The sequence below is a fragment of the Ranitomeya variabilis genome, chromosome 5 (genome assembly GCF_051348905.1).
Source record: "Ranitomeya variabilis isolate aRanVar5 chromosome 5, aRanVar5.hap1, whole genome shotgun sequence".
Taxonomy (NCBI): domain Eukaryota; kingdom Metazoa; phylum Chordata; class Amphibia; order Anura; family Dendrobatidae; genus Ranitomeya; species Ranitomeya variabilis.
The window spans coordinates 418,066,626-418,085,093 of record NC_135236.1 but is presented as its reverse complement, the minus strand read 5'-3'; the positions used below and the strand labels follow the sequence as shown (position 1 = coordinate 418,085,093).

The 18,468-nt window shown below is 48.2% G+C and overlaps 1 protein-coding gene across 10 annotated transcripts in view; it reads left to right on the top strand.

Annotated features, from left to right (window-relative positions):
* GRIP1 (glutamate receptor interacting protein 1) overlaps positions 1-18,468 on the top strand; it is a 787,412-nt gene that overhangs the window by 630,979 nt on the left and 137,965 nt on the right. For all 10 annotated transcript variants that reach the window (XM_077265228.1, XM_077265231.1, XM_077265226.1 and 7 more), the window contains exons 3-4: positions 3,273-3,408; positions 8,725-8,870. In XM_077265228.1, coding sequence (XP_077121343.1) covers positions 3,273-3,408; positions 8,725-8,870 — 282 coding nt within the window. The remainder of the gene's footprint in view (positions 1-3,272; positions 3,409-8,724; positions 8,871-18,468) is intronic.

The following is an 18,468-nucleotide window of genomic DNA, read 5'->3' as shown; positions in this document are numbered from 1 at the left end:
CACAGCCTGAGCCACCGCACCCAGCACAGCCACCCGCACCCAGCACAGCCTGAGCCACCGCACCCAGCACAGCCACCGCACCCAGCACAGCCACCCGCACCCAGCACAGCCTGAGCCACCGCACCCAGCACAGCCTGAGCCACCGCACCCAGCACAGCCGCCCACAGCCACCGCACCCAGCACAGCCTGAGCCACCGCACCCAGCACAGCCTGAGCCACCGCACCCAGCACAGCCGCCCACAGCCACCGCACCCAGCACAGCCTGAGCCACCGCACCCAGCACAGCCTGAGCCACCGCACCCAGCACAGCCGCCCACAGCCACCGCACCCAGCACAGCCGCCCACAGCCACGCACAGCCGACGCACCCAGCACAGCCTGAGCCACCGCACCCAGCACAGCCAGCGCACCCAGCACAGCCACCGCACCCAGCACAGCCACCCGCACCCAGCACAGCCACGCACAGCCGCCGCACCCAGCACAGCCACGCACACCTAGCACAGCCACGCACAGCCGCCCGCACCCAGCACAGTCGCCTGCACTCAGCACAGCCACGCACAGCCGCCCGCACTCAGCACCGCCACGCACAGCCGCCCACGCACAGCACAGCCACATACAGCCGCCGCACCCAGGTTAGCCACGCACAGCCACCGCCACGCACAGCCGCCGCACCCACGCACAGCCGCCCGCACCCAGCACAGCCACGCACAGCCGCCCGCACCCAGCACAGCCACGCACAGCCGCCCGCACCCAGCACAGCCACGCACAGCCGCCCGCACCCAGCACAGCCACGCACAGCCGCCCGCACCCAGCACAGCCACGCACAGCCGCCTGCACTCAGCACCGCCACGCACAGCTGCCCGCACTCAGCACCGCCACGCACAGCTGCCCGCACTCAGCACCGCCACGCACAGCCACCCACGCACAGCCACATACAGCCGCCCGCACTCAGCACAGCCGCCCGCACCCAGCACAGCCTGAGCCACCGCACCCAGCACAGCCACGCACAGCCGCCGCACCCAGCACAGCCACCGCACCCAGCACAGCCACGCACAGCTGCCGCACCCAGCACAGCCACCGCACCCAGCACAGCCACGCACAGCCACGCCCCCCACCCAGCACAGCCACGCACAGCCGCCTGCACTCAGCACAGCCACGCACAGCCGCCCGCACTCAGCACCGCCACGCACAGCCGCCCACGCACAGCACAGCCACATAGAGCCGCCGCACCCAGCACAGCCACGCACAGCCACCGCACCCAGCACAGCCACGCACAGCCGCCGCACCCAGCACAGCCACGCACAGCCGCCCGCACCCAGCACAGCCACACACAGCCGCCTGCACCCAGCACAGCCACCGCACCCAGCACAGCCGCCTGCACCCAGCACAGCCTGAGCCACCGCACCCAGCACAGCCACGCACAGCCGCCGCACCCAGCACAGCCACCGCACCCAGCACAGCCACACACAGCCGCCGCACCCAGCACAGCCACCGCACCCAGCACAGCCACGCACAGCCGCCCGCACCCAGCACAGCCACGCACAGCCGCCCGCACCCAGCACAGCCGCCTGCACTCAGCACCGCCACGCACAGCCGCCCGCACTCAGCACAGCCACGCGCAGCCGCCCACGCACAGCACAGCCACATACAGCCGCCCGCACTCAGCACAGCCGCCCGCACTCAGCACAGCCGCCCGCACTGATGGGGGTGCAGGATGGAGCAGCACATGATAGGATGGGGGCGCAGGATGGGAGCACATGACAGGATGGGGATGCAGGATGGAGCAGCACATGACAGGATGGAGCAGCACATGACAGGATGGGGGCGCAGGATGGAGCAGCACATGACAGGATGGGAGAGCAAGATGGGAGCAGCACATACCAGGATGGAGACCATATACCAATATAAATGCTCGCCACCCGGGCGTAGAACGGGTTCAATAGCTAGTTGTACTTATACGCAACTTTACATGTGAAATGTACCTACAGACCAGTGTTCTCCAACTCCAGTTCTCAAGGCCCACCAACTAATCATGTTTTCAGGATTTCCTTAGTATTGCCCAGATATCACAGGTATCACCTGTCCAATACTGTGGACATCCTGAAAACATGATTAGTTGGTGGGCCTTGAGGACTGGAGTTGGGGAACAATGTTATAGTCTATTCTTTTTCACACTGGTAGCAGATCATTAATGCTTCTTCCATCTTTACTGTTTCGTTTAAGATACATGTCAAAGTTTATAGATTTCTGATTGCTATTGATTTATACAAAAAGTAATGAATGAATGAATGGTTTGCTTTAAACAAGTGTCTTGTTCGTGAACCAATGATTAGTTTACAACATGTTACAGAACAATAGGCCGTAATTTACAAGGTACAATCAATGCAGGGTACATGGCGCTAGCTTGTCTTGGCTTCTTGCGCTACTCCTAGGTCAGTCATACTTTTTATTCCATAGTTTGCTTTTATTGGAGATTACCGGTTGTTATTTTTATAAATAAACATATCTTCTTTAATATGCAGTAATGACATTGATTTTTCTAATAAAAGCCATCTTTCACGTACATATTTCTGCATGATAAAGTAGTGTTTTTACGGAAATATAACACCAATAAATAAAGTCAAGACTCTTGTGTGTGTCTGGAAAGTAGCTAATCTCAAGCTGAGTAGAAGATAATTGGCTTTGAACTGGAAGGTTACGGCTGCTGAGCGTTCTACCGTGGATCACACCACTCTTTTTATGTGTGCTCCAGCTAAAAGCCCCCCATGCTTTAATCTAGCCAGAGTAAAATATAATCAAAATATGCATCTACAAAGGTTTATTGGCTCAGATGACCTCCTGTCTAGAGAGAGAAGAAGCTGGAAAAGATGTATGACTGCTGAACAGAGGAATAAAGCATCTTCCATTTAGAGAACGCAAAGCCAGACAACATAATTAAGGCCTTCAGTAAATTGTAATCATAAAACTGACTGTTTACCCTTCATGGTCTCCCACCCACTCACATTGACATTATGTGTTGCTTATTAGCGTGTGAACGTAGGAAACTCTGCTCTCCCTTTTTTTTTTTTCTTTTTTTTTAGTGCAATGCTTTTCCTTTCCTATATTATCATTTTCTGAAGACCTGATACATAGGATGGTATAATATGGGAGTGTGCCATTTATCACTAAGAAAACCACATCTGTCTCATTTATTCTTTCATTAATGCAAATCAGGTTGTTTGAAAACCTTTCCGAGATTCCCGCTTAATGATATCCATCATTTTCCTTTTAACAGAAGAGTTCAAGGGCTCAACAATAGTTGAATTAATGAAGAAAGAAGGCACCACACTAGGGCTTACAGTGTCAGGTGGAATTGACAAGGATGGGAAGCCAAGAGTATCAAACCTGCGTCAAGGAGGAATCGCAGCTAGGTAATCTCATATCCACTCCAGCCCAAAGACATAGAAAGTCACAATGTGGTAACGGCACAGAACAGATGGTTCATTTACTGTATTGCTTCCTACAGTAGGAGGCTACTACTGAGGTATCAGCATGTCTTACCGACCCAGATAATTATTATTGTGGTCTTACTGTGTATGTTTTCTGCTAAACAGAAGTTTTCCAAAAAGACAATCAAAGTGCATTGAATTAAGGGTGTATACCAGTTTATGGAAACCTTTGTGCGGTACTTTTTCGACTGACATCAGAAGACTGTAGAAAGAAGGTATTGCATTTCAACATGTATGATCATTGTGTACTTAAGGGACAGATGCCACCATGAAAGGTGTCTGGCAATGGCTTACTCCTTTCTGCCTATTGAGAACACATGCAAACATGGCCCAGCATGCATGTGTATGGGGTGGTGTAAGTATGGCATGTGGCCAGTTTCCATTTTCTTTTAGCTGTCATTAAGTTACATTAAAAAGACATATAAACCTTATTCTGGTTACCATTGCTGTGTCCAGATACGTAGATATATCTATACATCTGGATAGAACAAGAATTAAAGCATCCTTGTATCCACTAGTAACCATGAAATAGCTTTCTGATCACAGAGCACTCCTGTATGGTTTTACCCAGTCATAGAGAGAATCGTGCTATACAGTTACATCTCTATGATCAGTTCAGGGAAATCGTAGATAGAATTGTACCATACAGATACAGTTGAAACCAGAAGTTTCCATACACTATATAAAAGACACATCTGCATGTTTTTCTCAGTATCTGTCATGAAATCAGAATAAACCTTTTTAGTTTTAGGTGAGTTAGGATTATCATAATTATTAATATTTGCCAAATGCCAGAATAATGAGTGAGCGAGAATGTTTTACGGCATTTTTATTACTTAATGCAAAGTCAAAAGTTTACATACACAAGGATTACTATGCCTTTAAACAATTCTGGACTGCCCGTATGATGATGTCATGTGTTTTAAAGCTTCTGATTTTTTTGATGGTTTTTGTGTCAATATCCACAGTGAAACGAGTACTGTAACATGGGCTGAAAGGCCACTCTGCCAGGAAGAAGCCATTACTCCAAAAGAAACATAAAAAAGCCAGATTAAAGGCAACCTGTCACCAGGTTTAGCTGATAGGAGGTATGACCTTTCAGGGCTGGTAATACAGCATTCTATAATGCTGTATATAAGCCTCCAACCCAAGCTGTAAGAGAAGAAAAATAACTCATTATACTCACCTGCGGGGCGGTCCAATGGGTGCCGCTAGTCTTGGTCCAGGCCTCCCTTCTTCATGCTATGCCGCCCTCTGCTTGCTTTGTGTGCAGGACGTGTTTCCTCGGCACCGCACTCCTGCACAGGCGCACTTATCTGCCCTGTTGAGGGCAGAGCAAAGAACTGCAGTGCGCAGGTGCCAGGAAAGGTCAGAGAGCCCTGACACATGCACACTGTAGTACATTGCTCTGCCTTCGATAGGGCAGATAAGTGCACCTGCGCAGGAGCGCTGTGCCAAGGAGACTGTGGATGACAAAAGGATGCGTCATCTACACGATGCAAGCAGGAGGACGGGGATCATAAGAAGATGGGAGGTGCCGGACCAAGACCAGCGACGCCCATCGGACCGGACCGTCCAACAGGTGAGTATAATAGTTATTTTTCTTCTCTTGCAGGTCGGGTTGGGGGCTTATGTACAGCATTATAGAATGCTGTATATCAGCCCTTAAAGATGGTGGCCGTAACTCTAATCAGCCAAACCTGGCGACAGGTTCACTTTAATGTTTGCAAATGCACACAGGAACAATGACCTTAATTTTTGGAGACGTCCTGTGATCTGATGAAACTAAAATTGAACTTTTTGGGCATAATGACCAGCCTTACGTTTGGAGGAAAAAAGGAGAAGCTGTGTATTTTTATATAGGGTATGTAAACTTCTGGTTTTAACTGTACATCTCTATGATTAGTACAGGTTAAAAAAACCAGGAGGTTACAACAAAGACCCAACCTGGAGTCTGAAGAGGACCTAAGGTATTAAGCACGAATCCTTCAATTGCCCTGCATGAAGGATAATACAATTTACCATCTGATTGCCCTAGACCACAAGGGATACTCATACTTACCCATTTACTGCCCTGGAAAACCAAGGAAACTAAAATACATACCCTTTTTGTCCCAGACAAGTAGTAATATTAAGATGAACTTTGTCTCCAGGCCCTGACTCTTCAGATAACCTCCGGACTGTGATCTGCATCCATAGAACTGTAAATCTCTGCACAAAAAAAGGTTTAATACGAAGTGTCATTTACTGACTTAAAGTAAATCTCTACTCGTTTTTTAGGTTTTCTTTATAAGAATTATCCAGGATAACCCAAGGAACGGGCAGAATGCTCATTCATTGGGTGAAATGATCTTTTAGGGTTTTTTTTTCAGTAAATATATTTATTGAAATTTTGAACAGGAAAAACAATAAAAAGAATCATTACAATGTCCAGAGCTATACATTACGCCTCTGAGAACACAGCACAAGTGTAGTTGAACAAGGACTCTGGCACATAAAGGGTACATGCTTCTCATCTTGAGAATCACCTCGGGACACGGACCTTATATACAGAATACAGAACCTGTAAGAAAAGCGATTGTAGAGATAGGAGAAAAGGAAAGAAAGAGAAAAAGAGAGAAGAAAAAAGGGGGGGAAGGGGGGGAATGGGAGTAAGGAGGGAGAGGGGAGGGGGGTTAAGGAAGGCCCAGCAATGTACACGCCCACGTATTGAGAATTATAAGTATGTACGCAGCCAAGTCAGGAACCCCGTGCTCTCCTTGAAGGATTGCCAGAGGAGCCAGGTGCGTCCCTGGTCATGTGCAGCATCACCATCACCCGCCACCAGCGACTCCAGACAATGTAATCTATCCATTTCAGCTATCCATTCCTCCGTGGAGGGGACCTCAGTGGACCTCCAATGTCGGGGAATAACTGCCCTGGCAGCTATTAGTCAAAATCTCAGGATCCCCTTTTTAACGGAAGCTATCGAACTGGGTATCAGGGACAGTAGGGCCATTTGGGGGGAGGGTTCGTGGCGGACCCCAGTCATCAAGTGAAAGGCATCGAAGACTGAGTTCCAGAAGGGTTGCAGGGGGACCACAGGACCACCAAACATGAAGCATAGAGCCCGTGGCGGAGCCACATCTCCAGCAGGCATCCGAAATCTCCGGGTTAATCCTGTGGAGAAGGGTGGGACACCTATACCAGCATGTCAATAATTTATAATTCCTTATCTTATGTGCGAGAGTGAAGATTTTCAGACTATCCGCCTCAGAAAAGGTGATCCCCAGGTCCCTCTCCCAAGCCTCCATAAATCCAAGCGTAGTAGGGGGAAGTGAATTCAAGACCAGGCCATAGAGCACCAAAACCACGTGGGAGGGACCCTCGGTAGGGAGCATCAGGGACTCAAATGGCGTCAGCGCCCCCATCGGCACACTGGAAAGAAAGCTCCGCAATTGCAGAAACTGTAGCCAGGACAGCGGTGTCGTAAGACCAGAACCTCGTAACCCCCGCACGCCGGAGAGCCCTGCAAGCTTATCCTTCACCTGACCCAGTCCCACCCCGTCAAGGCGTGACCAACACAGATGCGTAGATCTATTAATTGCTGGGGGAAAAGCCGGATTGTCAAAAAGGGGACTCAGTCTGCTCAATCGGGAGGTCAGGCGTGATCTTTTAGTTTTCACAAAAAATTTAAAATCCTCATTCTTGGCAACACATTGTCCAAACAGGACTTGTGCTGTTGATGACAATGGCAGTCTATCTGCACTGAGCCATCTTTTTCAGATATTCAGTAGGCACCGTTACCTGCAGTCTGCCTGTGTAAACAGGTTGTTAAACAACCGCCAAGCTGCAAATACTCAACGATCGACGGTCGTTTAAGGGTACCGTCACACAGTGCAATTTTGATCGCTACGACGGCACGATTTGTGACGTTCCAGCGATGCATTTACGATATCGCTGTGTCTGACACGCTACTGCGATCCGGATCCCCGCTGAGAATCGTACGTCGTAGCACATCGTTTGAAACTTTCTTTTGTCGTCTAGTGTCCCGCTGTGGCGGCATGATTGCATTGTGTGACACAGGTTGTATACGATGTGCGCACAGTAACCAACGGCTTCTACATCGCAAATACGTCATGAAATTATCGCTCCAGCGCCGTGTATTGCAACGTGTGACCGCAGTATACGACGCTGGAGCGATACTTATACGACGCTGCAACGTCACGAATCGTGCCGTCGTAGCGATGAAAATGGCACTGTGTGACAGTACCCTAACGCTGCAAAATTGGGCAAAGTGCATTGTGTCTGGTTACAGCAGCCCCTACAGTGGTATTAGGCGCTCGCTGTATGTGGTGGGATCCTATGCTGCCTCTGGTAGTGGCTCCAGGCCGCCACCATTGTATCATTTCTGTGTCTGTGCAGCGATTTCTGACCACTTTTTAGATAGATGAAGAAATCAAATAGCACAATATCACTTACATTAGAATAAGGTGATGGGTAGATGTTCCCTTTAGCAGCTTTTAAAAACCTATGACTTTTGAGTAAATCCTAGATTGTAGTAGATTTAGCGCTGTTGACCCAAAGGCAATAATCACATCTGCAAGACGGCCAAATCCCTCCATAAAAACAAACAAAAGCATTTATTCCATTAACCACTTGAAAAAAATCCTTATTTCAATGCATTTATTGTTTTATTCTGCCAGGGAAGGTGTGAACTCTATGCACAAAGATAAAATAACATTGACTATTGTTTCCTTCTATTACCTATCACTTACATTAGTAAAGATTTACTAAGAGCATTAAACTTGGAAAATCCTGCCTTTGGTGACCTTTTGCATAATGTTCAGTCCTCTGCACATGGTCTGTTCAGCAGTAGCCGTGTTCTTCTGGTACAGCTCTGAAACCTATTATTTAGCGGTTGGTTATGATTATGTGTTTCCAGCAGTATTGTGTCCTAACTATTTCCATAGCAAATTACATGTCACTACCGTTTATGCCGAACATAGTTTCTTTGCTTTAAAAAGTTTTTCACTTTTTGTCTTCAAATATTGCACAAATAGTATAATAGTCAAATGATATTACGGTATTAGTGGAGGTGTCAGTGAAGGAAAAGAACACCACGTATGATGGTATCATTCCTATGTGCCCTAGCTTCTCACCATAAACGGGTGGAGGATTTTTTAAATAATCACATTTCGTTGTTACTAGGACTTATAAAGTATAGTGTGAATTCTGACAGATTAGTGTTCTTTACAGAAGTGACCAGCTGAATGTGGGAGACTATATCAAGTGCGTGAATGGCATCAACCTTACGAAATTCCGCCATGATGAGATCATCAGCCTGCTGAAGAATGTGGGCGAGCGAGTGGTTCTTGAAGTGGAATACGAGCTTCCTCCTGTGTGTAAGTAGTCATCTTTAATGATGTGTCCTCTATAAACAGTGCATGAGGAGATTATAATGATTTCAACCATATATATTCTAGCTTAATCAGTGGATTTCTGAATTTAATTATCAATTTGTTGTCTAAAGTATCTCACCTTTTTCTGCCACGTACCATGGACACAGAGGCTAAATACGAACATCTCCGAGAGGATTCTTAAGTTATGGGAAGCTGTTTACATGTGTGGTTATACCAAGTAGATCAGGACTTTATATAGGATCAGTGTAGGTTACAATCAAGGCTGTGGAGTCGGTAAGCCAAACCTCCGACTCCAACTCTTCAATTTCCCTTACTCCCGGCAACTCAATTTCCCTGACTCCCGACTCCAACCCAACAGCATTGCCCCAGTACTGAACATGTACATACCCTGACCCCATAGCACTGCTTCCCTACTGAGCATGTACATACCCCGAACCCACAGCACTGCCTCACTACTGAGCATGTACATACCCCAACCCCACAGCACTGCCTCACTACTGAGCATGTACATACCCCGACCCCTTAGGACTGCCTCACTACTGAGCATGTACATACCCCAACCCCACAGCACTGCCTCACTACTGAGCATGTACATACCCCAACCCCACAGCACTGCCTCACTACTGAGCATGTACATATCCCGACCCCACAGCACTGCCTCACTACTGAGCATGTACATACCCCGACCCCACAGCACTACCTCACTACTGAGCATGTACATATCCCGACCCCACAGCACGGCTTCACTACTGAGCATGTTCATACCCCGACCCCACAGCACTGCCTCACTACTGAGCATGTACATACCCCAACCCCACAGCACTGCCTCACTACTGAGCATGTACCTAACCCGACCCCACAACACTGCCTCACTACTGAGCATGTGCATACCCCAACCCCACAGGACTGCCTCACTACTGAGCATGTACATACCCTGACCCCACAGCACTGCCTCACTACTGAGTATGTGCATACCCCGACCCCTTAGGACTGCCTCACTACTGAACATGTACATACCGTGACCCCACAGCACTGCCTCACTACTGAGCATGTACATACCCTGACCCCACAGCACTGCCTCACTACTGAGCATGTGCATACCCCGATCCCACAGCACTACCTCACTACTGAGCATGTACATACCCCAACCCCACAGCACTGCCTCACTACTGAGAATGTGCATACCCCGATCCCACAGCACTACCTCACTACTGAGCATGTACATACCCCAACCCCACAGCACTGCCTCACTACTGAGCATGTACATATCCCGACCCCACAGCACGGCCTCACTACTGAGCATGTTCATACCCCGACCCCACAGCACTGCCTCACTACTGAGCATGTACACACCCTGACCCCATAGCTCTGCCTCACTACTAAGCATGTGCATACCCAATCCCATATCACTGCCTCACTACTGAGCATGTGCATACCCCTACCTCACAGCACTGCCTCACTACTGAGCATGTACATACCCCGACCCCACAGCACTCCCTCACTACTGAGCATGTTCATACCCTGACCCCACAGCACTCCCTCACTACTAAGCATGTGCATACCCGATCCCATAGCACTGCCTCACTACTGAGCATGTGCATACCCCGACCCCACAGCACTGCCTCACTACTGAGCATGTACATACCCCGACCTCACAGCACTGCCTCACTACTGAGCATGTACATATCCCGACCCCACAGCACGGCCTCACTACTGAGCATGTTCATACCCCGACCCCACAGCACTGCCTCACTACTGAGCATGTACATACCCCAACCCTACAGCACTGCCTCACTACTGAGCATGTACATATCCCGACCCCACAGCACGGCCTCACTACTGAGCATGTTCATACCCCGACCCCACAGCACTGCCTCACTACTGAGCATGTACATACCCTGACCCCATAGCTCTGCCTCACTACTAAGCATGTGCATACCCGATCCCATATCACTGCCTCACTACTGAGCATGTGCATACCCCGACCACACAGCACTGCCTCACTACTGAGCATGTACATACCTCGACCACACAGCACTGCCTCACAACTGAGCATGTACATACCCTGACCCTACAGCACTGCCTCACTACTGAGCATGTACATACCTCCACCACACAGCACTGCCTCACTACTGAGCATGTACATACCTCGACCACACAGCACTGCCTCACTACTGAGCATGTACATACCCCGACCTCACAGCACTGCCTCACTACTGAGCATGTACATATCCCGACCCCACAGCACTGTCTTACTACTGAGCATGTACATATCCCGACCCCTAGCACTGCCTGACTACTGAGCATGTACATACCCTGACCCCACAGCACTGCCTCACTACTGAGCATGTACCTAACCCGACCCCACAGCACTGCCTCACTACTGAGCATGTGCATACCCTGACCCCACAGGACTGCCTCACTACTGAGCATGTACATACCCCGACCCCACAGCACTGCCTCACTACTGAGTATGTGCATACCCCGACCCCTTAGGACTGCCTCACTACTGAGCATGTACATACCCCGACCCCACAGCACTGCCTAACTACTGAGCATGTACATACCCTGACCCCACAGCACTGCCTCACTACTGAGCATGTGCATACCCCGATCCCACAGCACTGCCTCACTACTGAGCATGTACATACCCCAACCCCACAACACTGCCTCACTACTGAGCATGTACCTAACCCGACCCCACAACACTGCCTCACTACTGAGCATGTGCATACCCCAACCCCACAGGACTGCCTCACTACTGAGCATGTACATACCCTGACCCCACAGCACTGCCTCACTACTGAGTATGTGCATACCCCGACCCCTTAGGACTGCCTCACTACTGAACATGTACATACCGTGACCCCACAGCACTGCCTCACTACTGAGCATGTACATACCCTGACCCCACAGCACTGCCTCACTACTGAGCATGTGCATACCCCGATCCCACAGCACTACCTCACTACTGAGCATGTACATACCCCAACCCCACAGCACTGCCTCACTACTGAGAATGTGCATACCCCGATCCCACAGCACTACCTCACTACTGAGCATGTACATACCCCAACCCCACAGCACTGCCTCACTACTGAGCATGTACATATCCCGACCCCACAGCACGGCCTCACTACTGAGCATGTTCATACCCCGACCCCACAGCACTGCCTCACTACTGAGCATGTACATACCCTGACCCCATAGCTCTGCCTCACTACTGAGCATGTGCATACCCCTACCTCACAGCACTGCCTCACTACTGAGCATGTACATACCCCGACCCCACAGCACTCCCTCACTACTGAGCATGTTCATACCCTGACCCCACAGCACTCCCTCACTACTAAGCATGTGCATACCCGATCCCATAGCACTGCCTCACTACTGAGCATGTGCATACCCCGACCCCACAGCACTGCCTCACTACTGAGCATGTACATACCCCGACCTCACAGCACTGCCTCACTACTGAGCATGTACATATCCCGACCCCAGAGCACGGCCTCACTACTGAGCATGTTCATACCCCGACCCCACAGCACTGCCTCACTACTGAGCATGTACATACCCCAACCCCACAGCACTGCCTCACTACTGAGCATGTACATATCCCGACCCCACAGCACGGCCTCACTACTGAGCATGTTCATACCCCGACCCCACAGCACGGCCTCACTACTGAGCATGTACATACCCTGACCCCATAGCTCTGCCTCACTACTAAGCATGTGCATACCCGATCCCATATCACTGCCTCACTGCTGAGCATGTGCATACCCCGACCACACAGCACTGCCTCACTGCTGAGCATGTACATACCTCGACCACACAGCACTGCCTCACAACTGAGCATGTACATACCCTGACCCTACAGCACTGCCTCACTACTGAGCATGTACATACCTCGACCACACAGCACTGCCTCACTACTGAGCATGTACATACCTCGACCACACAGCACTGCCTCACTACTGAGCATGTACATACCCCGACCTCACAGCACTGCCTCACTACTGAGCATGTACATATCCCGACCCCACAGCACTGTCTTACTACTGAGCATGTACATATCCCGACCCCTAGCACTGCCTGACTACTGAGCATGTACATACCCTGACCCCACAGCACTGCCTCACTACTGAGCATGTACCTAACCCGACCCCACAGCACTGCCTCACTACTGAGCATGTGCATACCCTGACCCCACAGGACTGCCTCACTACTGAGCATGTACATACCCCGACCCCACAGCACTGCCTCACTACTGAGTATGTGCATACCCCGACCCCTTAGGACTGCCTCACTACTGAGCATGTACATACCCCGACCCCACAGCACTGCCTAACTACTGAGCATGTACATACCCTGACCCCACAGCACTGCCTCACTACTGAGCATGTACATATCCCGACCCCACAGCACGGCCTCACTACTGAGCATGTTCATACCCCGACCCCACAGCACTGCCTCACTACTGAGCATGTACATACTCCGGCCCCACAGCACTCCCTCACTACTGAGCATGTACATACCTCGACCACACAGCACTGCCTCACTACTGAGAATGTACATACCTCGACCACACAGCACTGCCTCACTACTGAGCATGTACATACCCTGGCCCCACAGCACTCCCTCACTACTAAGCATGTACATACCCCGACCCCACAGCACTCCCTCACTACTGAGCATGTACATACCCCGACCACACAGCACTGCCTCACTACTGAGCATGTACATACCTCGACCACATACCTCGACCACACAGCACTGCCTCACTACTGAGCATGTACATACCCTGGCCCCACAGCATGGCCTCACAACTGAGCATGTATATAAAGTGCAGCACAGATTGAGCCGCTAAAAGCCGAGACACTAAGATCAGGAACAAAACAGAGTTTACAGGACATGTCATAACTTTCTCAAATTCTTATGAAAACATTTACAGCAGATCCTGCATTGTATTACTGAACCCAATTTATTATATATTTTTGGAGTCAGTCTATTTTATACCGACTCCAACTCCACAGCCCTGGTTACAATTCCACATGGTGAGTCATAGAGCTCTCTGACCCAGTGTGGCTGCTCTCTTTTGTATTTTGTATAAATCTGAAAAGGAGCTAATTGTAATGACCTAAAAGAGCTCCCAGGATTACTGGTTGTAAGTACAAAGTGAATGCAGGGGATATGGCTAGTGCAAGAAGTCTGTGGGATTGAACTTCAGCCAATACCTGCAGAGCACTGAGTTGTCAGAGACAGGGGTATTGGTTAAAGATTAATGGTCATTTTAATTTGTATTTCATAAATCAATAGTAAACCTACAAATAAGTAACTTTGTAATATATCTTTAACAGAGAGATCTGCTACACCTCCTGAACTGATATTTCACTCTCAATTTCAGGTAAAATTTGTATTCAGTGAAGACAAATTTTGTCATTACTGAGATAGATGACACTTGGGGCTTTTAAAGTTCTGTGGAAAACAGAGGGGTAGGGAGAAGGTAGAAGCAACCATTACAGTTATACATAGAACTTTGAGCACCAACCGTCATTTCCAGTCTTAGTAATGGGAAAATCTGTATTCACTGTTGACAGAATTTGCCAATTAAGTGAGAATTTTGAGAATGACTGATCAGTCCTGGAGGAGAAAGAAGCAGAATTCTCTATTATATATATATTACAAAGTTTCTTACTTTCATGTGTACTATTGAGTTATGGGGAAAAAAAAAAGAAAACTGACAGTTACTCTTTAAGGCTGGTGTCACATAGCATATTCTCCTTCTGCCAGTGGTCCATGGAGGTTTACATCTGAACCCCTGAAATTCACAGTCTGCTATTTCTTTCATCATTATCAGGTGTATTCGCCTATTGGAGGCGGGCAGTAAGACATAATCGTCTACGTCTTGGTGCCCGCCTCAACCCTACCACCGTTTTGCAAGGGGTTCAGACATAAGCCCAGGCTATGGAGCCATTGACTGTGGGAAAAATGCTATGTGAACCCAGCCTAAGGCATAACTTGTGTTTTTTCAGTTAGTGTGAAGTTAATGAATTGTATACAGAGAGTCTTGGAAGGTTGTATTTGGGGGAATGAAAATATTTGCTGTTTGTGTTACATCATTCTAGTGTACTGATTTTATGATTTGTGAAAAATGTTCCTAGAGTTCCACTCTATATAAACTAAGCATCAAGTGTGGCCTCTGCAAACCGAGATTAATTGAGCTTAATGTTGCATCTTTGCTAAACTAAAAAAAAAATTCTATTAACTTATCTGGTCTAAAATGGCCAATATAGAATACATTAGATTGTACAGGCCAAGAACCCAAGTCATCCAAGGTGGATTAAAACTTCTTAATTCGTATTACTATTTTATTATTTGTCCCATCAGGTTAACATACAAAAATAGTAATAATACAATGTCTCAACATTTTGGCCTTAAAGGGAATCTGTCACCCCCAAAATCGTATATGAGCTGCAGCCACCGGCATCAGGGGCTTATCTACAGCATTCTGTAATGCTGTAGATAAGCCCCGATGTAACCTGAAAGATGAGTAATAAAGGTTAGATTATACTCACCCAGGGGCGTTCCCGCTGCGGTCCGGTCCGATAGGCGTCACGGTCCGGGGCCTCCCATCTTCTTACTATGACGTCCTCTTCTTGTCTTCACGCTCCGGCGCAGGCGTACTTTGTCTGTCCTGTTGAGGGCAGAGTAAAGTACTGCAGTGCGCAGGTGCTGGGTCTCTCTGACCTTTCCCAACGCCTGCGCACTGCAGTACTTTGCTCTGCCCTCAACAAAGTACGCCTGCGCCGGAGCTGCGGCAAGAAGAGGTCCTCATCATGTGAAGATAGGAGGCGCCGGACCGTGACGCCCATCGGACCCGGACCGCCCCTGGGTGAGTATAATATAACCTTTATTTCTCATCTTTCAGGTTACATCGGGGGCTTTATCTACAGCATTACAGAATGCTGTAGATAAGCCCCTGATGCCGGTGGTAGCAGCTCATATACGATTTTGGGGGTGACATACTCTCTTTAAAGGGTTTGTCCACTACTAGGACAACCCCTTCTTAAACTAAATAGGCTTTAAAATAATAAAGCCTATACTCCCCTCCCATGTCGGCACTGTTCCCGCTGTGTGACACTTTCCTCTGGACTGTGATGTGGTGTTTTGACACATGACGCCGGCGCCCAATCTGCGCTGGCGTCACTGTCTCCACCTTCGGACAAACTGAACATGAAGTGGAAGCCAGGGATCAGCTGCAGCCTGGACTTCCTCTTCATGTTCATTTTGTCCAAATGCGGAGACAGAGACAACAGCGCTGATTGGGCCCTGGGGACCACGCGTCACAACGCCACAATGCCCCAGGACCACGAGTGGTGACACCGCTGGAACAGAGTCGACACAGGAGGCAAGTATTGGCTTTATAGTTATTTTAAGAACGGATTGTCCTAGTAGTGGACAATTTCTTTAAGGCCTTTATCGAACAAGACCAGAATAAAAACCTTGTGTCACTTACTGAAGGCTATCTGGCCGAATTGTCTCTACATTGTTTTTTATCGCAAATCTGAAAACTGTATCATCTATTTATACCGTCAAGTTAAAAGACAAAAATATTACAGTAACAATATAGAGACATTTCGGCCATATGGCCTTTATCAAGCGAAACAAGTTTTTCATTCTTGGCCTACATTATAAAACCCTCATGGCCAAAATATCTATACATTGTTTCCAGAATATTTTTGTCTTTTAACCTAATAGGTTGAAACTTCATCTTTTAGTTATTCTATCTCGGTACCTTGGACAGTGCTTGTTTCTCCTGCTGGAAGGTTGAGCCAGTTTTGCATGGAGCTCTCTTTGTGGCGCATAGGACTTTTCTCAATCTAGACCTATTGCACATTTACTACCTACGGCTATGTGCAGACAGTGTGCCCGCTGAGTTTTCTCAGGCAGTCAGTGTTTGTTTTCCTGAAGTGGATTTGCTGGCACTTTTCCTTTCATTTTCCTGTGCCTCCACCATTGGAGTCTTTTGCTCTATACCAGTGTTCCCCAACTCCAGTCCTCAAGAGCCACCAACAGGTCATGTATTCAGGATTTCCTTAGTATGGCCCAGGTGATAATTGTATCACCTGGACAGGCAGGAATTCAGTCACCTGTGCAATACTGAGGAAATCCTGAAAACATGACCTGTGGGTGGCTCTTGAGGTCCGGAGTTGGGGAACACTGCTCTTTACTTTCAAGTACAGTATGCAGGTGACTTATGTTTGGAAGAAGAATGAACATGTCACTTGTTTTAATTGTTTCATGGTTTCTAAACCATGAAGTGGTTAAAGAAGTGACATAACAGAACATGTGCACAGCAATGTCGTTTTGGCATTGCTGTGCATTGTGTTCATTATATGGGGTGCCTCTGCGCTGTGTGCACATGACCGACATTTGGGGTCTCCCAATGAATTGGATACAGGTAACTAGGCAGTCCACTGTACAAATATACAATAATACCAGTCTTTGTGGTCTCTGTATGTAATCAAAGTGTGAAAAATAACACCTAAAATACTTGAGAGCTTGTTCTAGCAATTCCAAGCAATTCCAAGAGGTCAGGTTGCCCATCTACGAGCTTGTGGACCTATTCATGTAGCTTGGATATAATATGAATTGACATTAATTTATGTAATAGCTGTAACCTATTTCAGGATTGTTCTAGCGTTCTGACACATATGCTAATGTGCGGATTTAGTGGTGCTGCCCTACAGGGTGGTTATGCTAAGTGCCTTTATGAAACGCTGGTGATCATTCTTGTGGCACTGTAGCTGTCTATAAAGGGATATGTGGCTGCTTATCTGCAGATTTCACAACTCCTTTTCCTTTGTCCTGTTCTGTTACTTTGCTCCTTGTACAGAGCGAGTGACCTTAGCTGGCATCTTCTGCTCTGCTTCTGTTCCTATGTGTGTTTTCTTTAATTATTTAGAAGCGAGGGCTGAGCCGTGCAAGCTTTTCTGCCATTTGATGTTTTCATTTCACCAGCCGGAGGAAGTGGGGCCGGTGTTTCGTCTTGTAAATGAAGCATGAAAATCTAAATACTTTATGCTTCAAGGTCTTATTTATTGCATGTCTGTATAATCGGAACACGGGATTCTTTCTTTTGCTATTTTTCTTCAAAGATACATTTCTTTTCAGCAACAGTGAAGGCCGTAGCGTTTGCTGACCTTTTCCAATAGTCCATACTCTGTATCATAGTGCCATAATATCTATATGTTTCTAAATAATACACGGGATCTGCATAGTTATCGTACTAGATAGGTTACGTTTTTACTAACTCAGAAGATATAACATGATTCTAATTACTGTTCATCTCCTGATTTATATATTTTCTAAATTCTCTTCTTTTGTATGTGAATAGGAGATGGGCATCTTACCTTCTCAAAGTGCAGCTTGGATCTGTGAAAAGTAGCTTCCCAGCCACCTAGATGTAGGAATCTGCTGCGGTCATGCTCTGTGATCTGTACAGAGGTCATCGTGCAGGGAGGAGGAAGGGGTCAGCTGTCCCCCACATATTGGCTGTGGTCGATCATGTATTATC